The sequence below is a fragment of the Periplaneta americana genome, chromosome 16 (assembly GCF_040183065.1).
Source record: "Periplaneta americana isolate PAMFEO1 chromosome 16, P.americana_PAMFEO1_priV1, whole genome shotgun sequence".
Lineage (NCBI taxonomy): Eukaryota > Metazoa > Arthropoda > Insecta > Blattodea > Blattidae > Periplaneta > Periplaneta americana.
The window spans coordinates 109,089,805-109,117,165 of record NC_091132.1 but is presented as its reverse complement, the minus strand read 5'-3'; the positions used below and the strand labels follow the sequence as shown (position 1 = coordinate 109,117,165).

Here is a 27,361-nt window from a genome sequence, read left to right as displayed (position 1 = left end):
ACTTAGGTGTAAATTTTTCTGACAATGCAATTCCCTAACCGTTTCAAATGTATATCATTTTACCTTTTAGGTGTGTTTCCAAATTATATGTAATACGCTTTGTCAAATCTGGCAACCTTTTCATAAGGGAAGCTAAATTTATTATTATTATTATTATTATTATTATTATTATTATTATTATTATTATTATTATTATATTTAGGATTTACCTTGCTTGACTGGTTTCGAAGTCTTGTGCTTCATTATCAAATTGCATTAAAAGACTTCGAAACTAGTCAAGCAAGGAAAATCTTAAATATTAACACAGTAAAGAAGTTGGAAATTTAATCAGTGGTGTATAAGTGTTAAAAGTGTATATAGAAAAATGAAGAAAGATAATTAATAACTCTTGATATAGGAAACTTAAAGACACAAAACAAAATAACGCTAATCAGACTAAAATGAAAACAAAATAACTAATTTCTATTACACTGTTTCTTAAAATAGCCTATGTGTAACTGAAAATTAATTGCTATAGGACTATGATATTGGTTAGTTTCACTTTCTTTAGGAAGGAATGTTAAATCTTTTTTACAAAAAAAAATCTTCAGCTGTATTTCAACCCATGAAATTTTGATCCAATAGCATGGTAACTACTAGACCAAGCTTTTGTGATGGTGCCAAAACTTTTCTGAGGCTTAATGAACCACATTCCCAGAATTCATGTTCCTAAAAGCTACTACTTTTATCAAGAAACAAAAATCCATATATTTATCCGTATATTTATGTCTATGTAATATACAGTAATACAACTCATAAGAACTTAATTCTGTTCAAGCTGAGGCCCGTGTAACAAACACTTGAGCTAAGTCATCATAGTCGTATGTCCTCTTCAAAAAGACATCTGTCAGTCGTATTCCAGATATGTTCTGCAAACAAAACAATATTAATTATGATTAGTCATTTAACTTCCAAATACAAAATTAAAATATTCTGCATATTTGTAAATTCATCCACATTTCCTTTCATAGACTTTTCTATGCTTTGCACCAAATATACTATGTCCACATTAAAGTATATAGAAATAACAGCTTATATCGTAACTTAGATAAGGTTTATTAAATAAATTTATTCTGCGTTGTATAGAGTAACTGAAGAAGTTTTTATTTCCACTAGTACACTTCAACATGAGCATCATTTATAGCTCGACAGGTACCAAAACGATACTCAACCTCTCGCCAGGTGTTCAGCAACATATCAAGTGTTATAAGCTCAACTGCTTGAATGATACGCTGTCTCAAATCAATCAAATTACGAACTTTTCTGCTGTATACAAAATTTTTAACAAATCCCCACGCTCAAAAATCCAAAGGAGTTAAATCCGGAAATCTAGGTGACCAGGAAGTTGGCCTGCCCCTACCAATCCAATTTCTTGGGAAGGTTACATCAAAAAACGTTTTAACATTTCGATGGAAGTGTGGTGGAGCACCATCCTGCTGAAATGTTAAACCTGGCGGAAATTGTGGAATAGCAAAGTTCTCTAGCACATCAAGGTACGTGATTTATGTGGGTTTCTAGCAAATGATTCACGCAGCTGATCCACAGTCATTTCGGCCACATGCTTTTTAGAATGTTTCGCTGTCTTTGAAATCAAGCTTCCATTATCTCGTAGAGTTCTATCCCACTCATAAATGGATTTCCATTCCCTCCGTATGCGCCGCTGAACACGCGTAACTGAATTCAATTCTGCAAACCAGAGCCCGGATTGAACTTTTTTGCTGTACCGTCCACATCCCTATTGACAAGGAACTAGACTGATAAAAATGCAAATTTTTATTTATGCAACAATAAGCTTGAAACGAAACATTGCACACAACAATTGCCATGGAAAAGGTATGAAACGAAATCTTGGAGAGTTTTTCTACTGAGTGAGCTTTATCTTAAGGAATTATAATATACGGTTGTGCAATTATAAGCTATTATTTCTGTATAGGCTACTCTAAGTGTGCACACGGTGTACATTACAGCCTATTCAATAATGCAAGCTGTCATATTATTCCTATTTTGTCTAAGGTTTCTGCAGTCTCAATTGAAACATTAGCTATCTCACACATTTGTCTGTAAAGGAAGCAACTAACTGATGAGAGTACTATCTAACTGATAATATTGACTTCAGGACTCTCATAAGAGACAGTGTTATATTAAGTGTCTCAAATTTTTCAACACGGGATATCTGGCTTTACTTCCCTTTTGACATGTTAATCACTGTTACATCGTCTCAAAAAAATCCATCATACTCGGCCAGATTCGAACCTACGAATTTCAGATCCAATAGCACACCAACCATTATGTTACTGGTGACTAAATTATACACATAAAATAGAGTTAAACATAAAAATATAAAATTTCATTTTCTAACCGATGATATTACATTTTGTACAATATATTCTGTAAGGCTGGGTGCACACAAGATGTGACGAAACATTTGGAGAAGAAACATTTTTTTGCAAGTGCAGTATTAGCATAGGCAGTATGTGGGGAATCCAACAGTGTGGATGAAGATACAGTTTCTCACTGGAAGGACACCAAAATTCGCGAGTTAATGAGGTGGTACGACCTGAAAAACATTTTCAATATCAACGAAACACCTGTTTTTCAACCTTCTAGCCAACAGAACTCTGTCGATGAAAGGTGAACCATGCCATGGAGGCAAAGCATAACAGAGTTCGTCTAACAGTGATGTTGGGGGTAAATGCTAATGGAAGTGAGAAGTTACGTCCATATGTAATTGGGAAAGCTTTACAAACATTAAGACCCTACCAACTGCGTATGAGAGCAACGGTCAGGCATGGTTGATCTCTGAATTATTTTCTAAGTAGTTAAATGCTCTCGATGCAAAAATGGGGACACACAATAGGAAGATTCTGCTTATTGTTGGTCAGTGCTCTGCCTAGCCTCAAACCTTGCACCTAAGAAATATTCAATTGGAATTTTTGCCAGCCAACTGTACAAGCAAATTGCAGTCTTTGGATTTAGGTATTATTTATGCTTTCAAGGCAAATTAAAGGAAGAGTCAGGTGCAGAGGGCTTTTATCTACATGGAGTGCGGCAAAGATGCAAAAGACATTAAGGTCTCAATTTTATAGCAAAAACATGGGGGGCTGTGACGCAGCTGAGCATTATCAACTGCTTCCAAAAAGCTGGCATCTTTTCAAGAATGACTGAAGAAGAATTGGTTGTGGAAGAAGAGGAAGTAGGCCTAATTGAAAATGCAAACTGGAAAATTCTTCAGCCAGATGCAACATTTTCAGATTTCATACCTGTAGATGATGAAATCTTGACTACAGAAGAACAATCATTGGAAGAAATGGTTGACCATTTTCAAACTGGCATTGTGAATTGTGGTGGTGGTGATAACAGTGATGATGATGATGATGATGATGATGATGATGATGAAGTTATTCCCAAAGTACACAGGTAGTAGGAACACTGTGGAAATATATTTCTGCTGCCAATGATGATGATGATGATGACACTATATTTGAGACCCTGTATAAACTGGAAAAACAAATACAGTCATTGCAAAACAAAAATAAAAAAAACAAACCAAAATATCAGACTTCTTGACAAGAAAAAAACTAGTGGAAAAATATAAATTAATTCTATGTATCAAATAAATAAATTATTGTGGTTTTGTAATACCACTAAACTGTTTCCCTCAAATCACACCATTTTTGCTGATCCCTTGGGGTTCTGCTATATGTGTATGTAACAAACGAATAAAAACTTATTCATAGTATTTTTTTTTTTTGCTCACAACGTACATGCAGGAAAAAGGAAAATTCAAACTATCATAAGAAGTATGAAAGGAAAATACAAAAATACATTAAATTATATAAAGAATAAATTAGGAGTGATAATACACACCTGTAATCCTGGTGAAAGTGCAACCATACACAAAGGTAAATATACTGATGCGCCAGGTTCAAGCTTTCCCATTTGTCGACCAGACACACCACTCCAAACGAGGCCTGAAGAAGGCGCTGATTCCAATGCAAGAACAAGATCCATTGAACGTTCACTATGAAGATAAACAAGGATGTCATCAAATATCACGTGACCTACAAATTTTAATGCACATATGTACGTAAATCAACAACAAATTTCCTTTTCAAGACTTTGTTATAGGGGCAAGGCATGTTCAAATAAATACAAGAATATGAGCACCTCCAGGTTTGCAGAGAAATGCGCTAGTTCATAAAAGTCCTTTTAACACTTTACGAACTTAGATAAGAAATTTTACTGTTTTTGAGTGATTGTACGAGTACAGCTGGGAAGCTAAGAACTGAACCAAACGTGCAGAAGGGAATTCAGTGCATTATCTGGCTGCTTTCCTCCCCTTCAACATAGTGAACCTAAAAAGGAGAACACAAATGTTACACAATCCACGCATAATAATGCAGCTGCTCGTCCTAACATGATAACAACAAAATATAAAAAATAATATCTCATTTTATTCACCAGTTCCTGAATGTCTTCCTTGTGTCTACAATATCAAAATTCCACTAATGTTGTTGTTGTTGTTTCTAATGCCAGGCGTTTGACAATAAAGTCATTTGACCTCTTGCACTCCAATATTTTTCAAAGATATTATCATGGTCAGCCACTGAAGCACAGATTTTGAGGTGTTCCGAATCCATTTCTTGGTTTGAGTTAGACAATGGGCAGTTAGGGGACTGATATATTCCAATTCTATGCAGGTGTTTGGCTAAACAATCATGGCCTGTTGCCAATCTAAATGCAGCTACAGACGATTTTCGTGGTAAATCGGGAATTAACTGTGGATTATGATGCAGAGAGTTCCATTTTTTCCCTTGAGATTGTGTTATCAAATTTTGTTTCTTGAAGTCTAAGTATGTAGATTTAATAAATCTTTTCACAGAAATTCCACTAATGTAATCGTCAGTGTCTCAAATTCCGCCACCACCAATCGCACTGCCACCATCATCAATCTCACTATTATTTACCAGCAGTTATGTTACGGAATCAATGAATGGTTCCTGAGACTGTCGAACTCACTGGCACTTTCTGTTGTTAATTGGCCTAGGGGTTCATTTCACTTTCCTTCCTCCTCTTTCTACTTTTCTGTTCCTAGTGCTGACCTGCTATGGCACTAAAATCGTCCTCCAGTGGCTTAAGGGGGGAAAGCTGGTGATCAACAAGATCTCCCAGCTAGGTCCAATGGACCCGTCGACCAACAGCAGGTGTGGTCCTCCAGACATTCTGGGGGGTTGTGTTGGATGAAGTAGCCACCAAAACGTTAAAATATGGTGTTCACTTAAATCGGCTACAACTTGCCATTTTCACTCCAATATGAAATGAGTACCATTAAGGTAAAATTATCCAGAGGTAAAATAGTCCCCCAATTGGATCTCCGGGTGGGGACTACTTTAATGTTACAGAATCAACTAAACATCCTACAATGGAATGCTGACAGTATAACATCAGCTATGATGGCATTTCTCGCATACCACTGTCCAGAGTGAAGTTCACATATTCTCTTATTAAACTCCATATTAATTCAATGGGGCTTAAGTTTGGATGCTAAGTGGAAGTTGTAGAATGGTATGACCGTACTCAGCAAGAAGAATGTAATTCTGGTTTATACATTTTTGGATCACAAGGAATGCCATGCTGTGTAAGCCAGGTTATTGTATCCGCTTTTCTGGTTGAGGGGATTTGTGTGGAGAGTTGGACAGTGTGGTATGGAGCATTATCAATAACCAGGACGGATTTAGGGGGGAGGTTAGATATTAATTTAGTTTTCAGTCACTTATCATAATTCACAAAATTCATATCATTATGATAATCTCAAGATTTAGCACGACAAACATGAGAAGAGCCCTCACTCCTATATGTACCAGAGACCTGTGTTTGTGTTGTCACACCAAGCATGTTTCTTAGTACGTGTTCCACCGACATATGTCTCATCTGCATAGAGAATGGTCGTCCTTCATGTCTGTAAATTCTTGTTATGTAAATATGGAAGATACAAATTCTGAATTTTCGTCTTTTCAGTCAGAATCTTCCGATTATTCACAGCTTTTCTCTACCTGAAACCTAAGTTTCTGAGAACCTTTCTTAAAGCCCACTTACTTGCAGAAAATTTAATTTTCCCTTTCAGAACAGGTAATAATGTTTTCAATGTTGGTCTTTCACCATTTGTTCATTCACTGTCATAAGAATTACACATTTATCAAAATCATCTACACCTGTTCTGTGGATAAGCTTCGGGGCTTCTACCGCGTTGTCTTGGTGTTGGTGGCTGACGTTTTGACCGCTGTGTTGTGGTCATCTTCAGAGCAGTTGGATAAGGAAATAGTCTGCGAGCTCGTGTATATATATATATATATATATATATATATATATATATATATATATATATATAGTAGTCTCGATGGGGGGAGTACTTTCGGTTATAGGTCGTAGGTTCTTCTTCTGGCATCTGATTGGTTCTTCGTTGTGCAATCCGGTTGAGGTCTGTATGGAAGGGAGTATTCATATTAAATACTGGCCCTCATAAGGTCCGAAAGAGTGACCTTGATACCGTGCCCGATGTCCGGATGAAGGGGGGGGGGGGGCGCCGCGTACATGTGGAGACCTGGTTTCTCGTTCCTAAGTATGATCTTGGAATAGACTTCCCCATGAGTTGCTGAGTTGTAACCCCTCTTCCTTGTTGATGTTGGGATGTTGTTTGATGTGGAAGGCTTCTTTGACCAGTCTTCTGTATAAGTTGTCTTCTTTATCTATTATCTTGCTATTGTCGAATTCAATAGCGTGGCTTGAATCTGCTGAGTGTAAGGCTATTGCTGATTTTTTTTTTTTCATCTACACCTGTTTTTGTTTCCATTCCAGGTCGCTTTTATGTGACGTACTGAATGGTTCTCCTTCTGTAACACATTTTTCCCCTTCTTTTATAATCCTCTTAATGCTGCCAACTGAAATGGTCATAGCCTCAGACACACGCTGTAGTATTAAATAATTAGATCATTTATCCATATGAAGCCAGTTGTGTAGACCAATTTACCGACAGAGTCATTGCCCAGGGTGCACCATAGGAGGCTGGTCTACATTACACCCGTGACGAGATGAAAAGATGATGATCGAGATTTGTTGGGATGCCGCAGGGGAACCAGGATCAAGGGCTGCCCCACCAAGTTATAAATTGGAGGTACACCAGGATCGAAGCCAGGTCCGCAGGACCTAGCCACTAGATCACCGTGGTGGTCAGTTTCAAATATCTATCTTTTCCTTCTCTGATTATGAAGCACTTTACTATCGCCCACATTTGTAACACGAGTACTATGCACTCTTCTTCATGATCTACATACTGCACAGACTGCATGTACACGCTGAACAACTACGTCATGAGGAAGTCTCCAGAAATCACACATTGCAATGACGTGGCTTCTTGCTACTGCCCATCTCAATGTTTGGGTCAGGTCCCACTTTCCCAGCTGTATATAGTGTTCCTTACAGATAAGAATTACTTAGTCATATTCGCTTAAATGGCAGACATATTTTTAAAACTGAAATAACTCAATATATCCCTTCATGGTCCAATTATCATTATTTTTCAAGTCTGATAAAGTCAAGGTATTCCAGAAAAAAATTAATTTGTGATCAGAAATAGCAACTTTTCTGCCTTTCCTACCTTAGAAACTTTTCTAACTGACAATGCCCTTTCCCTACTTCCTGATTTTTGTAATTCTGTATTATCTCCTCTCTCTGTCCTGAAAGCTAGTTTCCAGAAAGTTGCAGTGACTTCAATTGGATTCGAATCCATTCCTATATCGTACTTTGGAAGCTAACAGAACAACTGTGTGATATCTGGCTTTAAAATTAAATATTTAAATTCTGACAACGATTTTTTGGATAACAGTATGAGGTGAACATCCTGAACTTTCGGATTGGGATTAAAGTTGCTCATGCTATTTTCCACATCATATTAACCGCAACTGAGCTCAATGTACAGGATGAGTAAAAAATCAGGAACCATTGAACTAATGTGTGCTTTGGATGCTGAGATGGTGCTGACCAAAGACGAGCGTGTTGAAGTGATACTGCTGGCTGGCAGTCGCTCTGCAAGAGATGTTGGTACAGAATTCAACCATTAACACCCCGATAGGCAACCAATCATGCATAGTGCAGTCGTGAAGTTAGTCCAATGCTTTGCTTAAAGGTTACTGGCAGATGCGTCCAAGATGCAGAGTGCGAAAAAGACAATTATGTGGGAGGATCATTGGTCCATTTTTATCGAAGGTACCCTGATCGCCGAGAAGTACAAGATTCTCTTAGAGGAGTGTGTCTTGTCAACAGTTCTGAATGAGAACAGCAGATGGTGCCCTGCCACATTATGAATTAATCATATGTCAGTTTCCACGGCTGATGGATAAGTTGGCGAGGTCCCCTGAAGGCAATGGTTTATTCCACCAAGATTCGTGACCTACAACATCTGCAAGGGAGGATAATGAAATGTTACACGCAAATATCGCCTGCCACAATCTTCAATGTCCTGAAGAACTGGCAGCATCATCTGAACATGTGCTTTGTTGAAGAGGGTCACCATACTGAGAACAACATTTAGACAATACAAGCTGAAGTGAATAACACTATGGTTCCTGACTTTTGACTCGCTTTGTTCACCAACACATCACACTAGTTCAGTGAGTACAGAATGTTTTATTTTAAATTGTAACATCTGGTTAACTACAATAATTTAGTTCCTTCATAACATAGTCATTTTTAAATAGTACTAATCTATCCTTTAAGGTGGGTCCTGGACACGAAAAAGTTGAGAACCACAGCTCTGGAATATAGAAAATGTCTAGCATTCATTCACAATACCTACATTTGTGAGGACAAAATGAGCCAAAAGACAGAATACTTTTATAACAGTGATACTGACGGTAACAGGAAAATAAATACATACCATGTGTTTATTATTCTACATACAAATGTAAAGGCTTCTTCCAGATTTACAATATTGGGAAGTTCTTGAACAGACAGTCTAATATCCCCATAATCTGGAGCCTGAAATAAATACAAAGATTTCCACATTACCGATCTTTACAAGTACTCTTTATAAATTAATAACAAATTTATCTGTCCATAAAAATCCAACTTCAGATAATGGAGCTGACTAGTATATGGATCTCTAAACCCTGATGATGGGAGATCAGGAGCAGGGTATTATATTCCAAAATATTAAGAATGTTATTTCATACCATGTTCCTCCTCCAGTCTTGACACTGAATTGCTAGCTATTGATGCTGCTCTTCAATGTGTTACTCAAATTTCTCAAAAATCTATTTGCATACTTACTGACTTCAAGGGGGCTATATTTAATATAATCAAATATGTACCAAACCTACATATATGCACATAGAATTATTCCAATTCAGAAACAACTAAGTAAACTAAAAAAACTTCAAAAGGAAATAACATTTCAATGGATACCTAGTCATTGTGGTATACCTGGAAACGAGAAAGTCGATAATATTGCAAAACAGGCAACATATTTGCAACCAAGACCTCTTCAAGTGATATCTCTATCCAGTGCTTTTGCTTCAGTAAAGTCTCATTTTACAAACCTATGGATCAACAATTGGCTCTCTTCTGACAAAGGAAAAATTTTACAGTCCGTTCAAGAGGAACTAAATGACCTGGAAATGTACAAAAACTTGCCCAGACATGTTCAAACATTTTTAACAAGAGCCAGAACAGGTCACATTGTCACTGAATTGTACCTACACCGATTTCACATTTCTGATAATCCTACTTGTCTGTGGTGTAATAATCATGATGAAGATCTGGAACACATTCTTCTATACTGTCCATCCATAAACCACAAAAGAAGTAAATTAAAATCATCAGTACCAGTTGCAGAAGACAGGCCTGCAGTATATATTGACTACACCTTACCTCTGGCTACTAGCAACAGGCATCTAGTATGAACACCAATCAAAATACCCCTAATTTCTCGTGACAAACAACAACTGAATAGACTACATTGAACTATAGTTGTCAGCAAACAGCTGGAAACAATAATAAGATTGACTGATTGATTGATTCAAGTTCCAGAACACAATGGAATATCCAAAGTCTAATTCTGATCACAGTCACCATTAAATCAACAACTCATAATCATAACTTCTGTCAGGTCAGCAAAGAAAACAGGACTACCTGATGAAACATGCCTTAGCACTGTTCTTATTCATTACAAATTTCAATCAGACTCACAGGAATCTAAACACAGGTCTTTGGTGTAGCAAGCAGACTGAATTTGTGAAGACAAACAAAAACATATTTAAAAGATAAATAAATAAAAGTAAATTACAACTGATTATATATATATATCAACATCAGCTGTAATTTAGACACACACACATACCATCCTCTGTAACTGACTTGTCTGCAGGCGGCCTCTCTCTCCAAGATTTGATCGCCACACAATGTCTAATTTTCCAATATTGGTTGCTCCACTAAGAAGTCGCAAATCTGATGTCAGACTTGGTTGAGGCGCAAGACAATATAGGAATTGACGACTTGCTTGAGGCTGTAGTACATTCACGTGGCCGAAAACAGATTCTCCGTCTAGTGCAGTGTTCAAAGCAGTCACTGAAATATTTATATGTAGTATTAATGCAATGGATACAACTTCCACTACAATTTTGTAATTTTTATTCACAGGAGCTAAATATAATAATAATAATAATTTACTGCTAGAAAAAGATGTTACATACCTTTTTTTACATATAAAAATCACTCTAACACCCTCACTCATTCGAAAGTGGCATAATAAAAGTTTTATGTTAGATGGGAGGGGAGAAGAAGTGTATTGACAGAAGAAAAGTTAGCTGATATTCAGGAAAGATTGTAGTTAAGTCCCCGAAAATCGCTTATGAGAATATCTCAGGAAGTTGACGTCTCATACACAAAATGGCATGCAGTCCTTCAGTACACAGGAACGTCAGATTGTGTTTCCTGACTAGAGTGAAGCCTGTATTTAACCAGGAGGTGAACATTTCCAACATTTTATGTGATTTCGGTAAGTCTCAAAATTCTGGTTCTTTGTCATAAAGTCATCATCATCATCATCATCATCATTAAACTAATACTGGCTAGTAGAGTGGAGAATGAGGATATTTGCAACAAATCTTACAAATGTACTTTTTAATAGTTTAGAGTTTTTATTCTGTAAATAACTTTTCACTAGAACAATTCTCTGCCATTGTGTTAGAGTGACAGACAATACAATTCTACATGTACTAGAGCATGCCTGAGTGTTTCGTAATGTTCTGAGTCACTTCTTCTTCCTAATTGGTTATTTTACGACGATTTACCAACTGCTATGATTATATAGCGTCTGAATGAGATGAAGGTGATAATGTCAGCGAAGTGAGTCCAGGGTCCAACACCGAAAGTTACCTAGTTATTGAAAGGGCTGTATGGCTACTTATAGTATTAAGTACTGCACACGAATGTGTAAAAAGCCAACAAAGTCACATATAGAGGTTCATTTTTAACCCAATTGTAACCTAATATGTAATTTAATAGTTATACCATCTTCGTGTTACTATATTCTTACCATTAAACAGATGGGAAGATTCTAAAGAAACTTTCTCCAAGCAGATAGGTCCTGTTGTTATGTTTTGGACTTGGGCCTCCAAGTATACTTCATCTGACTGGATAAAAAACGATAAATGTTTGATTATATAAAAAGAAAAGAAGAAAATAAATTAAATGTAAAATAAAAAGATTAGGATTACGTGTTTGTATATACAGTAATAAAGCTAATTATGAATTGCATTAAGGCATAATATTGTTACAGCACATTCAATGTCCTTATAAAGTAATAAATACATCAATCAATCTATGAAAACATTCCTCCAGATGGCAATAAGGTAATTTAGATTTTAAATCGTTGTTTCAGCATCAGTGTATGATGGATTTTTGCTTCTCAATTTCTTTAAATTTTTATCTTAATTTTAATATATTTAATATCTTATCAATACTGCTACAATGTAGCAAGTCCTCTTTCCTCAGATCTTCTTGGTCTGCTAAGACGAATTTCATTTTGCGATGGGGAGCACATGTAAAATGGAATTCATTACCACCATGATAAGACAGCAGGCAAGGATGATAAGCAGTAACAGTTCAATTTTAACAATTGGAAAATTTTGCCTGGAGCCTCTTGATTCAGAGAAAACTTTTTTTTTGCGTGTTGTAAATCTACAAAGGACACCCAATTTTACTTTCCATTTAAAGAAAGTCATGCTAAGGATTTTTATCACCCTTACAAATCCATCACCTTTGGCTAGATCTGAACTTACAAATCGAATCTCATGTTATGCAAAATAACTATTCTACTGCAGAGAACTGTAGTAGATGTACTGTTTACTGTGTTAATCTCTTATATGCTAATAGTGAAATGTAATCAGAATGCAAACAGGAAGAATTTAAATGATTAACACTGAATTTAATCTACTTCATTATAAATACTATAGAGATTCTCAAACTTAACTCATGAATACATAATTATAAATAGCACTTGAAAGGTTTCTGAAAATTAATATAAGCTATTACAGCACACAAAGGTAACAATCTTTCTTTGTTACTTTGTACCAGGAACATATACAGATCAGAGGAAGAGAGTACATATTCTTCATCCTATTCCTCATCAGAAAGTCTGTTGGTTTACTGACATTACTTTCATATTAACCACATGACACAAAAAGTACAAGATGCTGTGCTACAAGAATGTGTGTAGTATAAATTAATGATGGAAGTCAAAAATTCAAAGGAAAAATACCAATTACATGTGAAATTATTTTAAATACTACACCAATTCAGCAGAGTTCTTCTTTTCAAGTTTTAAAAATTTAATAATTCAGATATGAAACTTCATTGCCATTTTTATACGCATAATAGATGCCACCATGCAATGGATGCACCTCAATAGACGCAATTTATTTTCAAACAAATGTCTTACTATAAAGTCGTAATGTTGGCTGCATTGCTTATTTCTTTACTTCAAATCTTTAAAAAACGAAACCTCTGGACCTTTTCAACACACTGTAGAATTAACTAATATCACAGTACCTTGTGACAAGTGCTGCAGTCAATTGTGTGCTAATTATTGTCCTCACAAGTTATCTTGGTAGCCGAAAGAGAGGAGAAGTCAGTTCTAGCAGCAGTGTTTTATACAGTCAGATGAAATACATTTTCTTTGTGTGTGGTCGAAAAGTTAGTTATGCCTACTACTGATCGTGTGAAGATACAAACAATGTCTCCTAGAAATATAAGACTGACCAACGTTAAGGAGGAAAGTTATGAAGTCTGTGGTTGCCTGTTGTGATGAAGAGATAAAAAACATATGGCTAACTATAATTAATATTAATAGGATAAATGATACGTTTAAAATGTATAAGAGTAGTGAGAGTTTTGGTTTGTTTAATTTGTATATGACAAACAAATTTAAGGTCTTAATTCCGTAATCTTGAGTAGCTCACATTGTAATTGGAGGTTTGATAACAAAACAATGTCGTATTAAATTTATGAATCTATTATTTAATACTGCAATAATACTGAATTATTATTTTTTTTTTCCGCTTTATTAATTATAATGTAGTGTATATTTAGAAGAATAACTTTTCTTTTCTTTTTTATTTTTAGAAATCATAAATAAATATCAACTTTTCCTATTCTTTCTCAGCAATACATATACTACTATACACACATCACCTACACAAAACACAACGTGGAGCAAAGTCGTATGATGGAGCTTCTGAGGGAAGTCAGTATGTCATAATCCATTAACACACTATAATCAACCATGCAGTCTTTGAAAATGAGTGGACAGAGAGATTGAATGACAGGCAGTCATTAATGAAATGAAAGATCGTCAAAATAAACACCTTATTACTTACAAATGGCTTTTAAGGAACCTGCATGTTCATTGCCGCCCTCACATAAGCCCACCATTGATCCCTATCCTGAGGAAGATTAATCCAGTCTCTACCATCATATCCCACCTCCCTCAAATCCATTTTAATATTATCTTCCCATCTACGTCTCTGCCTCCCCAAAGGTCTTTTTGCCTCCAATCCCCCAACTAATACTCTATATGCATTTCTGGCTTCGCCCATACGTGCTACATGCCCTGCCCATCTCAAACGTCTGGATTTAATGTTCCTAATTATGTCAGGTGAAGAATACAATGCGTGCAGTTCTGTGTTGTGTAACTTTCTCCATTCTCCTGTAACTTCATCCCTCTTAGCCCCAAATATTTTCCTAAGAACCTTATTCTCAAACACCCTTAATCTCTGTTCCTCTCTCAAAGTGAGAGTCCAAGTTTCACAACCATACAGAACAACCAGTAATATAACTGTTTTATAAATTCTAACTTTCAGATTTTTTGACAGCAGACTAGATCACAAAAGCTTCTCAACCAAATAATAACAGGCATTTCCCATATTTATTCTGCGTTTAATTTCCTCCTGAGTGTCATTTATATTTGTTATTGTTGCTCCAAAATATTTGAATTTTTCCACCTCTTCGAAAGATAAATCTTCAATTTTTATGTTTCCATTTCATACAATATTCTGGTCACAAGACATAATCATATACTTCGTCTTTTCGGGATTTACTTCCAAACCTATCGCTTTACTTGCTTCAAGTAAAATTTCCGTGTTTTCTCTATTGTTTCTGGATTTTCTCCTAACATATTCATGTCATCCGCATAGACAAGAAGCTGATGTAACCCGTTCAATTCCAAACCCTCTGTGTTATCCTGAACTTTCCTAATGGCATATTCTAGAACGAAGTTAAAAAGTAAAGGTGATAGTGCATCTCCCTGCTTTAGCCCACAGTGAATTGGAAAAGCATCAGATAGAAACTGGCCTATACGGACTCTGCTGTAAGTTTCACTGAGACACATTTTAATTAATCGAACTAGTTTCTTGGGAATACCAAATTCAATAAGAATATTATATAAAACTTCCCTCTTAACCTAGTCATATGCCTTTTTGAAATCTATGAATAACTGATGCACTGTACCCTTATACTCCCATCTTTTCTCCATTATCTGTCGAATACAAAAAATCTGATCAATAGTCGATCTATTACGCCTAAAACCGCACTGATGATCCCCAATAATTTCATCTATGTACGAAGTTAGTCTTCTCAAAAGAATATTGGACAAAATTTTGCACGACGTCAACAAAAGTGATATTCCTCGAAAGCAACTACAGTTAGTCTTGTCCCCCTTCTTAAAAATAGGTACAATTATGGACTCCTTCCATTGTTCTGGTACAATTTCCTTTTCCCATATAGCAAGTACAAGTTTATAAATTTCGCTAGATAATGCACTTCCATCCTCTTGTATTAATTCTGCTGGAATTTGATCAATACCTGGAGACTTGTACTTTTCAGATTTTCTATCGCAATTTCGACTTCTGAACGTGTGGGTTCGGGTATAAATGGCTCAGCAGTTTGTATTTCAATTTCGTCCCAATAATTTCTATTTGGCCTATGTACATTTAGTAGTTGCCCAAAATAGTTTTTCCATCTGTTCAGGACTGAATGAGAGTCTGCAAGCAAGTCACCATTCTCATCCTTGATCACATTTACCCTAGCCTGATATCCGTTCTTAAATTCTTCTATACCCTTATATAAATCTCGAATGTTTTTATTCCTACTATTTGTTTCTATCTCATTCAGTTTTTCCTTCAAGTAACCTCTCCTTTTATTCCTAAGTGTACGACTTGCTTCCCGTCTTTCATTGAAATAAATATCTCTATTCTCCTCAACCGGATCCTGTAAGAATTTCAATTTTGCCTGTTTCCGTCTTTCTACTACTATGCAACAATCTTAATCAAACCATGGTTTCTTTTTCTTAGTTTCATAATACCCTATGCTCTGCTCAGCTGCAATTTTGATATTATCTCTGATATTTTCCCACACGCTATTAACATCTAACTCTTTCTCAACTTCGTCGGAACTTCCTAAAGTGACAAACCTATTCGAAATTTCGACCTGATAATGTTGCTTAGTTTTCTCGTCCTTTAATTTCAGAATATTTAATTTACTAACATTAACTTGTTGCTCTACTTGCTTGGCTACTGATAGTCTTTCTCTTAATTCTCCAATTACCAAATAATGGTCAGAATTACAGTCTGCTCCCCTGAAGGTTCGAATGTCTACTATACTAGTATGTCTCCGTTTATCTATCAAGATGTGATCTATCTGGTTATGTGTCAATCCATCTGGAGAAGTCCAAGTATATTCATGTATACCCTTATGGGAGAATGTTGTACTTTTGACAATTAAATTTTTTGATGTTGCAAAGTTGACTAACCTAACTCCATTGACATTACTAGTTATGTGTATGGTCTCTTTTCCAATAGCTGGTTTAAAAATATCCTCCTGTCCTACTTTAGCATTGAAATCCCCCAATAAAATTTTCATGTGATATCTAGGTAACTGATCAAAAGTATGTTCCAATTCCTCATAGAAGCTATCCTTTATATGGTCGTCTTTCTCTTCTGTTGGGGCGTGAGCATTTATAACTACGATATCACACCATTTACCCTTAAGTACTAAATATGATAACCTGTCACTGATAAATTCGACCTTTTTTACTGCTGATTTTATTCTTTTATCAACAAAGAGTCCCGTTCCTAATTGGTGATTATTTTTTCCTTCCCCATCATACAACAAGTAATCTCCTATTTGTGATATGCCATCCCCACCTAACGATGTTATTGTAAGAGTCAGTACAAATTCTTTAGAAATTCCAAGCACGAAACAGAAAGCTGCAGGGAAGGCAGAAAGTACTAGGGAACCCAGCTATCAAGATAATTCGCATGGACAATACTGGTGTTTTCACAATGAATAAAGACAGGACTAAATGTCCTGCACAGCGAGTTTTAAGTTAAAAGTGATTGAATCCGCCGAATATCACAAACAGAAGCAGAGATGCTGGTCGACAGTGCAAAGTGCACAAGTGGTGGGAACAAAAACAAATCCTTTCAGAAACTCCAAGTAAAATATTTCACTCATACAAATCACCCACCCTGGATTTTTGTTGCAAAAATATGTTTAAAAAATAGGTGAATATAGTATTTTCAAATATTTCTCAACATATTAAAGAACATGAATCTACAAACATACCATACTTCTAAAATTATATAAAATAATCACTGTACAAACATCATATAGATCAGAATATTGGACTCTTTAACAAAACAGCAGAAAATCGAAGTTGCAGAAATGAAATTTCCTCAGGGAATTAGTGGGTACCTAAGTTTTGACTTTATTACAAATAAAGACATCTGAGCCAAATGAAATATTTTGAATTTACCAAGTAAGAGAAAATTATCACTTAAATGACATGACCATTTGTGAAAGATAAAATATTGAATATAAATCTTAAAGTTATTTTGTTAAACACAGCAAATTAAGAGAAAAAGCAATTACATGAAGGGGAAAACAATTTTAAACATTTTCTTTGAAGACTGAATGATCCATTAAGAGAAAAATTATTGTGGCCGATGATGTTAAAAAGTTAATCATCTTCAACATTGTTTAAATTTAACAACAAATGATATGTAAGGTCTTTATATGTCAACTGATAGAAAATTATAAACATCAGAACTTTAATACAGGAACTTGTGTGCTTTTATGGAATCTAACTTAAAGTTTGAGAATCTCTTATGTAAAGCATATTAGCATATTAACTTACTAAACAACTTACAATGAAGTCCTTGACATGCAATGAAGGCATCAGCAAGAAACATGCAGTTAGAAAAATGAAACAAAAGAAGAAATAAATACAATTTATCAACATAATTTCAAAGTACATGCACAGCTATAAACAAGTTCTTTAATCATTACATTATTAAGCAGTGACAGCGCTCCAGGAAAATATAATCACTTCCATAATAAAATAATACAAACAACAAAATTATGAATGTGAATGTTTAATGAAGTTGCATAAATTTTATTAGAATATGGTATGTGTATTTCTCCCCCCCCCCCCCAATTGCATTAAAGACAACATAACACTGAATATACACCAACTACAGAGCGAGGTTTGTACTAGCCACCAAGTGAACGAATCCAAAATAACCAATTAATAAGCATTTCTTCATTACATTTTGTGCAATAACCACCCCACCCACCAATGATTCATTAAGTCACTTATTTAACAATGCTGTATCAACTACTAGGTTATTTAGTTTCGATGAAATTGGTGATAATGAGATGGTATTTGGAGAGATGAGGCCGAGGATTCGCCATGGATTACCTGACATTCACTTTACAAATAGGTATGAAAATGTCTGGACTTCTAATTTATTTATTTATTTATTTATTTATTCATTTATTTATTATTACTATTTATATGCTGTACAACAGCCAGAGGCCAATTAAAATTCAGCACAGTACAAAATACAATAGATGATGATGATGATGATAATAATAATAATAATTTATTTTATTTATTATTACTATTTATGTGCTGTACAACAGCCAAAGGCCAATTAAAGTTCAATAATAATAATAATAATAATAATAATAATAATAATAATAATAATAATAATAATAATAATAAATATTAAAAATTATTTAATTATTTAATTTTACAGGAGAGCAAAAAAGAACTTTACAACATTAGCCAATATGTGCTTAAAATTTGAGTAAAATCAGTTCTAGATGTTATTTTTAACTTGTACCTATTTTAGTACTAAGAGATACTGCGAAATATGCACTTACATGATTTTGCCAAAGATTGACTTGTATGCCTGTCCCTCAAAACATTATAACTGCTTTAGGAGCAGTGTCATATAACGTTCATAAATTTTCAAAATGACAAATCTGGATTTGAATTTGAAATTATACAACTTGTCATAATAATGTAACAGACTATTGTACAGCAATATCTGTTTTAAATAGGAATATACAATAACATAATTTTTCGACAGTATATGTTAATAAATAATACTGACTAATAAGAGGTTTTGAAATGAATCAAGCAGTCAGTTTCTAGATAACTTTATATTAGGTACTAATATTTTACCGTATTATGTATCATGAAGAAAGTTTTAAAAGCTTTCTATATTATTTAACAATTAACAATAAAATCCAATGTCTTCTCTTTAATTTTCTCTCGAACTAGAAGCTCTGCAAACATTTCACAGAAATGAGTAATGAGTAGTATCATGTATGTGAGGATGATGATTGATGTTCCACTGAAAGTAATGTAAGGAACTTAAAATATTTATTTTAGAAATACTTTTCTTGATATTATCAATATTACTTTCTAAAGCACAAGAAAACACATACATTACAATCACAAAATTCATTTGCAAGAGAAAAAAAACCAATGTGGATATATTTACAAATGATCTAAAATGAAACTCTATATCTCTATATTATAATCTGTAAACTGATTAAATTATGCCAGTAACTAAATAATTTACACTTTAAGCAAACCGTTTAAGTACGTCAAGAGTCTCCAAGAAGTCATGTGATTTCACAAAACCTACACATATACTTAAGAATAACTGTTCAGTATAGCAACGTGCATGTTTGTCAAGTCAAACACAACCCACCTAAGTTTATGCATTCCTATGTTTTCAAAGGCAAGTCATAATTTTTGCAGAAAATGACTACAGAGCAGTGCATAAAGGCACATTATTTAAGTGCAGAATGAATTTTAATCATAAGCTTCAGTTGTAAAAGATAGCTTAGCAGATATGCGTGCCAGCTATACTAGCTGATATTCATAATTACCATGCAGATAAAATTAAAAGTACCTCAGCATTGTAAAATTTTGTTTTCACATCCAGTGGCTTGAGAACCTGGAATTTGAAGAATTTTCGAAACGACAATCGAATCTGCGTGGGTGAAGTATAACTTACTTCACATACAAGGCTGAAAATAAAAGAAACTTAAATTTACTTTTGTAGCCCACATTCATTCACCTATATTTTAACTAGCATTCCTCTAAAATGTTAGGCGATTGTCAAGATAGCCATGACTAGACCATGAGAACCACATGCCACAGCCTGTCTTTCTCGTTAGCCACAATGCAGCGCCTGTGATGTATGCCAAAGTTCCACTATGTATCTGCCTAATGAGCAGACATAACATTACTATTCTCACGTAAAACTCACATGTGTGTACCAACTTCTTTAACTTCGTGATGGATTACGTCATCCACTGTATCCTGAGGATGGAGTTCTGTTGCAACACTTTCTGTCTGATGTCCCGATAGTGGAATGCGTTGGGAACTCGTCTGAAGATCAGCCTGCAGTAAAAATAAACCATCAAGATAGATTAGATGGGCACTGATCTTGTTTCAACAAAACAAATTTTGAAATGTTCTATCTTCTCACTCCACTCTTCACCTCAATAATTTACTTCAATTACCTTCAGCAGTAATTTTGAAGAACTGGTGACAAAGCAGGCAGGACTACGGGGATGGCAGAGGAACCTGACGATTTTTAACACCTAATAAATCAGCTAGTTATAAATTTTTATATTTGATTTATTGTTACAAAGTAAATTAACAGAGAATTCCATTTGCAGACAATGCAAATGTTAACTTCGGCATCAGAAATAAGGTATACAAGCATCTGCAGGTGATTGCAAACTGTAATGCGCATATTCTCCACATTTGCTGCAAACAAGGGAGTGACTTGCTAGACATGGACATAGAAACTACTGCATGGAAATGTTTGAGCCACATTTCTTAATCAGCAAAAATAAATGCAGAATTAATTGATTTTTCAGAATTTCTAAAACACGAATTTTTCAGAGTTAGTGTGTCATGTCCGAATAAGGTGCTTACCATTAGGGAGGGAAATTGAATGTTTGCTGGTAAATTTTCTATCTCTGTGTAGTTATTTCAAAAGTACAGCAGAATGCCCTGCATACTTAAAAATGGCCTTTCATTATCAAAGTGGAATGAAAGAGATAGTGTCCAAATTTATCTTCCCTGTTCAATAATGTGGTCGACCTGGTTGGCAAGTTGGTATAGCGCTGGCCTTCTATGCCCAAGGTTGCGGGTTCGATCCCGGGCCAGGTCGATGGCATTTAAGTGTGCTTAAATGCGACAGGCTCATGTCAGTAGATTTACTGGCATGTAAAAGAACTCCTGCGGGACAAAATTCCGGCACATCCGGCGACGCTGATATAACCTCTGCAGTTGCGAGCGTCGTTAAATAAAACATAACATCAATAATGTGGCTCAACTATTAATTCAAGGAACACATTTTGATAAAATAAAAGCAATTTATCAATTGAGTATCTCCGTGGAAAAACGCTGGATGTAACATGCTGTTCAAGTGTTATTTCACGGAGGTACTTATTTGAAGTGATGAACAAGTTAAAAAATAAGCTTTTGAGCAGGATGGAAGATAACTTTGCTGAGTAACTTCCTTCGAAGAGAGCGGAAAAGTGAGAGGAGCTGAAGCTCCTTGGACATGAAATTCAGATAACTCTGAATCTTGATAGTTTTAACATAACATTAAAATGATACAATATTTTTCAGACAGTAAAAACAGAGAGACAAATATGTTTCATCAGGCAAACTGTATGCTCTTGTGATTTGTTATTTTCATGAATGTTATTAAAATATGTGATTAATTTCATTTCTTCTGTATGGAATTTTGTTCCATTGTTAGATTACCTATATGACTCTAGTAGAACTTCGTGAGGAAAATAAGTAAGTATTCCATACTGAGATTTTCAAAATCTGGCAGTCTAATCACATCACGTTCCTTTTGTATGGATGAAATTTGAGACTCATGTCTAGAATTTTGCTAATATTGTAGTTGGATTTTTAAAACAAGAGAATGACTCCTGGGACTCCTTAAGAATGCCTGTCTAACAGCCTCGATGTTTTGTGAAAAATAGATTGTGGATATTCTGACTAGTGGCTTAATTTTAAATTCAGAAGCAGCTGTTATGAAGTTCCCTACACGTAACTTTTTTGTAAAATGTCTCCAACTAAGGAACAAATCTGAGCACTCCACTGCTTCATGGCTACTAAAACAATAATAAAATTAAGCTAAGGAATGATCAATTTTCCTGCATTGTTAATATTATGATTTCCCAACAATGAAGATTATAAAATCGTCAGGATTTTCTGCTGCATTATACAATAAGAAGACTTTCTGGTAATTGGATTTAGTTTCTGTTTATATATCTGAGATTGGCTATTCGTCTTGATTCTGGAGCATTATGAAACACAATGCTAAAGAATTTTAAGATATTTGACAAAATTAATGTCATAAACAAATCTGCAATGTCGTTTGTATTGTTCACCTACAATTGCTACTTTCAAGTGCAGTAACTCTTGTCATTTAATTCCTGATGTCGCCCTATGGCCTCTAAATAGAGACACAATGTGAAAATTCCTCTAGTAATCAACCCCATTCCTATCACTGGGGTTATGAATTTCGCCTCATAGATACTTTCACCCCAGAAATGGAATTTACCCTACAACAATGACAATGGTGGTCTAGTAGCTAGAGCACTGGACTTATAATATTGATCCTTGATGTAACCCTGATTTATGGTCCAGGTAACATACATGTTTTCTCCGGGAGATTCGGTTCCTCTGTGGCATCCCAACAATCTCCATCACCTCATATCCAGCCTGCTATGGCACATCCCGGGCAACAACTCTACCGGAAAATTGATCTACACGACTGGCTTCATATAGGTGAATAACGAACAGTCAAGTATCCACCATTAGTAAAAAAAAAAAACAAAAACAAAACAGAATTTGAGAAAGGTTTAAGTTGGCCATAGATGGATCAATGTAAACTAACCAATCATATCCAAAATTGTTTCTGTGAAAGTGTTTCATCTTGTATTATACAGTATAATATAATTTATTGAAATAAGACAATACCTTAACAGATACATCCTTTGCAATTTGATTGCTATCATTATGGACACATATATAACTTGAAAAGGTTTCACCAAGGTAGATATTCCTGGAACAAAGAAATCAAGCTTCTTAGCAAACATACCTCTATTCCATTCAACTACATCTTCAGGGCAATTTTTTTGGATTCTATTTGCAGCAAACTATTTTATATTATGATGTAATTTTAAAGAATTTTGATATAATGTTCATCTAGAAAGAATGTTGGCAAACACAGTAACTTCTCTCTTTTCAATATAATATTAATATTATCACTAATAACATGAGATTTTACGCTTTCATACTGATTATGCTCAGAATCGAACTATTGGATATTCTACCATGTGCTGGAACTTAACAACTCCAAGTTTCGGAACTACATACATTAGTATACCTGCTACGAAGGCAAATAAAATCTTACAAAACCCCATGTCAACTTTATCATTTTCAACAGTTAAAAGATTATTCAACTCAAAGTATCAAGATATAATATCATATCATTTCCACGAAATGTCAAATAATAAAAGATTCGAGTGTCTCAATTTATAACAAAACATACGGAGTAATTCCTAAGCATCCAAGGAACAGTGCAGTTGCATCCTTTCGATTATTCACAGGGCATGACTGTCAAAACACTTGATCAAAATTGGAATTTTGTCCACTGTGCAATCTTCAGGAAGAAATGCATCAAAATCATCTTCAGTGATGTCCTGCCCCTTCCTGTATACCAGGCCAGCACAAACAGTGCTCAACGAGCGCACGTGCTCCTTCGGAGCGGGAGAGCGTCGCTGAAACGGAGAGGAAGATCAAAGACGTTTTATAGTTTAGGAAGATACGTCAGAATGACATAGACTTGCTATAGGTAGAGGAGAGGGAAACGACCACTCAGTTATCTAGTGGAGTGCAGTATGTAGGCCTATTCTCAGTAACTGTTTCACATTGCTTACCTACTGCTACAGTACAGTATGGAGGAATCTAAAAGACGGAACATAACATTTAATGATTTACAGCTCGAACTTATTGAACTTCAATGTGACCTAAGAGCTAAAGATCGTTTGAATAATACTACTAGTCTGGTTGAGTTTTACAAGACTAAACATTAGCAATAATATCCACGACTACACAGGCTGGCTGTGAAAATGATGGCTTTGTTTGGCTCAACATTTATATTTGTGAGCAACTGTTTTCTATAATCAACTTTAATAAAGGCAGACATTGAACATCTGTAACTGATGTTTCATTATGATCAATAGGCTACTGTTCCTTTCAGCTGCCAACAGCATAAAATCTCGTTTTGTTGTACCGATAAATAAAAATATATAACAAAATGATATTGTACATTTAAGTAGCTATAGAATTTCTATTATTTCTGTAAAATAAATATTTCTTTATTAATTAATAATAGTCCAAGATAGTTTTGCAAACACTGAATGGGAATTCATTTCATAAACACTCGTAATAGTACTTCCTTTTGTGTATATTTTGTACGAGATCACCCCTTCTTCCAGTCCACCCTTATACAAAGCGCAGCTAATATCTGCATTCCACTCATGAGCTGTGAGCCGGCTCAGAGAGCGCAAACCTTGTGCAGGCCTGATGTATACCCACTGTGGGTGAGAAATACTGGAGAGCAAGAGAGTTAATGGCCTTAATGCCAAGAACTCAGCATTGGTTAACAACATTAGTATGGCTAATTTTCCTTGAAGGTGAAACTTATATGCAGTTCGAAAATTTGGAGATGTTAAGTTCCAGCACATGGTGGTATACAAAAAAAAAAAAAAAAAGTTTGCTTCTGAACACAATTACGGTAAAAGGCTAAAATTGTATAGTACAATTGTTAATAAACTTGGCAGAGATATATCGAGTGATCAGCCTACACGATTTCAAGGAGCTTTTGTTCTCGACATGTGCCATCACAGTGCTTTACTCATGTAATTTATCCAAGAAGGTGTTGAAACTGCCCTACTTCCTTTACGAAATGTTGCATCACTCGCAGTTCACATCATGATATGGAGGCTATTTCCTGTCAGATATTGCTTCTCTGTTCATCTAGATTGTATGGGTTTGTTTTGTATACTTTTATTCCAGTACAATCAAAGGGGTGTAAGGTCAAGGAAAGGTGAAGTCCACACATTCTTGGTAATTATCTTGTCTACAATCACATCACGAATTGCCTGTAAAGAAATGTTGGCAACATGCACTGTTCCAGAATCTTGTTGACAGAAGCCGAAATTACGATCCTTTTCAATCAGCTGATTAAAAAGTGGCCGGAAAATCAAGGTGCCTATTGTCTACTCAAAAAAAAAAAATTGTGCACACCAAACACGGATTTTCTAGTTCTAGGGACACTTCATGGCGGAAGTCTGGTTTCTCTATACCTATTCCAATATCGATCTTGAAAATTTACATATCAATGCAGGTAGAACTAGACCTCGTCTGAAGAAGAATAAGAGATGGGTTTATCTCCCCATCATAAATGCAAGTCAAAATCCATTCATAAAACTGGATCACCTGGTCTTAATTCATTGTTAACTTTATAGGGCTTTAGTTTTAATAATTTTGTTACCGTACTTTCTGAACCCAACTGTAGTAAATTCTAACTTATTGAGAAAGCCACCTGTTTATAACACTTTCAGTTTTCCGAAATATGTCCTGACCTACATTAAAAGTATTAATTCTGTAAAAATTCTTAAATAATTAAAAATATTTCAATACCAAATGCAGATTAAGTAATCCGACGCTGTAGCTACACAAAAACAAAATAAAAAAAAAGATTAATTTTCTTTCAAAATAATTATCAAACTTTGCAGACTATCCATTTAAAGATACAGATTCCACAAATACATAAAAGTGGCGTTATTGTATAGAAGTATCAAGACAACCAAGTACTGTAGGCTATTATTTAGAAGTTTCAAAACCTTAATTAAGTACTGTAAGTTAACATACAAACTACTTACCCAAAACTTTGTGGCAACAAAAGAAACTGTCCTGCAGACAAAGTCTCTATCCCAGAAACTGATGTAATATCATGTTTGAGATCATTATTCAAAAGGTTTCCTGGAAGATCTTTTGAATCACTCGTAACAATAATAGGACTGCACAAAGTTGGTCTTGTTAATCGCATCACTGCAAATATAATTGTTATGAGCAAAGATTAAAACAATTCAATGTACATTACAAATTATTCACATCTATATGTTCCGATAGCTTTAAAAATATGACTTGAATAACCCCCGAAATTTACAGGACTGTGATGCATCTGGCAGTCAATGTCAACACATATATTGTTGTCGTTTGTTGTTTAGTCAAATGTACGAAGACAGGTTGAAACCTCATAAGTAACACCAATAGGGCATCACTTATGAGAAAACTAAGAAAGGAGATAATGGTATAGAGTGGTCAGTTTCTTCCCCTCCCACCCATATTGCATACATCACTAACTTAGTAACGTATTATACTAATCAAGACTAAAAACACATACATTAGACCTACATAATTATTCACTTTCGCGCCAGTGGTTTACCGTTTTTGACACATATTAATGGCAGCGTCTGATCGTGGGGAATGCGTTGCACTGTTTTTTACCCTCTGCCGACTTGTATTTCCGTAGGATTGCTAAGTGACATGATGTCATTTCTTGTCACCAGTACACTACACCGTGAAAGTGTGAGTCGTATGCGACAATTTGTGGGACATTCCAGTATAACATTAAAGTCATTAGATATGACACATAGGCTACATAATATGATTTTAATGTTTTATATTCAGTGGATAAAAATTGTTACAATAATGAATAAAAAAATTAGGAACTCACATCCACTCATTACAACGTGCAATAGGTGAATAGTACTAAGTTATTCTGTGGAAAGGGTGAGTGCCGGAAAGTAAAACCAGTGTTTAGTACTGTTCTATTAACAGAACACAATTGTTCAGAAAAATGATGCCCGTTTTGGTCTAGTTTTTCTGTAGAATCTTCAATAACTCTAACGTCCCTCCTATAGCTGATGTACCATACCACAAAAAAACGTGATTATAAATATTTTCTGTAGTATGACTGACATTCACACTAATGGTAATGATAGTTTGCTATGAAGACAAGTAGTAATTAACAATTAAATACGTAAATACACTAATGGACACTTAATTATAAACCTTTCAATGCTAAAAGGTGTTCATTTCTATCTCTTCCTTCCATTTTCAATGATTAATACTTATATTTTTAGCATAACCATTACAAATTCAATTACAATCAAAAACAATTAGCAGACCAACGTCAACGCTTTCATTTAGCGCCCCACCGTTGCCAACATCAAACAATTTTCCAGCTAGTTGCTACAAAAAATATATGCCAACATTTGACAGCTGGCGCGACAGTAGCCC

General features: G+C 35.0%; 1 protein-coding gene across 4 annotated transcripts; it reads right to left on the bottom strand.

Annotated features, from left to right (window-relative positions):
- Nucleotides 1-745: 745 nt before the first annotated feature.
- Nucleotides 746-27,286, bottom strand: LOC138691049 (trafficking protein particle complex subunit 13). 4 transcript variants are annotated; one of them, XM_069812711.1, is made up of 11 exons: nucleotides 27,229-27,286; nucleotides 25,939-26,107; nucleotides 22,967-23,051; nucleotides 20,220-20,353; nucleotides 19,860-19,977; nucleotides 17,786-17,806; nucleotides 11,630-11,726; nucleotides 10,433-10,659; nucleotides 8,972-9,072; nucleotides 3,907-4,060; nucleotides 746-908 (listed from the first exon to the last, which is right to left on the bottom strand). In XM_069812711.1, the coding sequence occupies exons 2-11, from the start codon at nucleotides 26,103-26,105 to the stop codon at nucleotides 813-815; spliced, it is 1,200 nt and encodes a 399-aa protein (XP_069668812.1). In that variant the 5' UTR covers nucleotides 26,106-26,107; nucleotides 27,229-27,286; the 3' UTR covers nucleotides 746-812. The 4 variants fall into 4 exon arrangements, with proteins under 4 accessions (XP_069668812.1, XP_069668808.1, XP_069668810.1 ...); XM_069812707.1 differs by having other exon boundaries at nucleotides 27,134-27,278; XM_069812709.1 differs by lacking the exon at nucleotides 27,229-27,286 and adding an exon at nucleotides 26,796-27,064.
- Nucleotides 27,287-27,361: the final 75 nt, after the last annotated feature.

Excerpts from the sequence above, each read along its gene's own strand:
- LOC138691049 (XM_069812707.1), bottom strand. The coding sequence starts at position 27,176 with ATGGAAGGAAGAGATAGAAATGAACACCTTTTAGCATTGAAAG. Across the intron at positions 4,061-8,971 it reads TGTAGAATAATAAACACATG|TGAACGTTCAATGGATCTTG; the intron begins GTATGTATTTAT and ends TTATCTTCATAG. Across the intron at positions 909-3,906 it reads CACTTTCACCAGGATTACAG|AACATATCTGGAATACGACT; the intron begins GTGTGTATTATC and ends TTTTGTTTGCAG.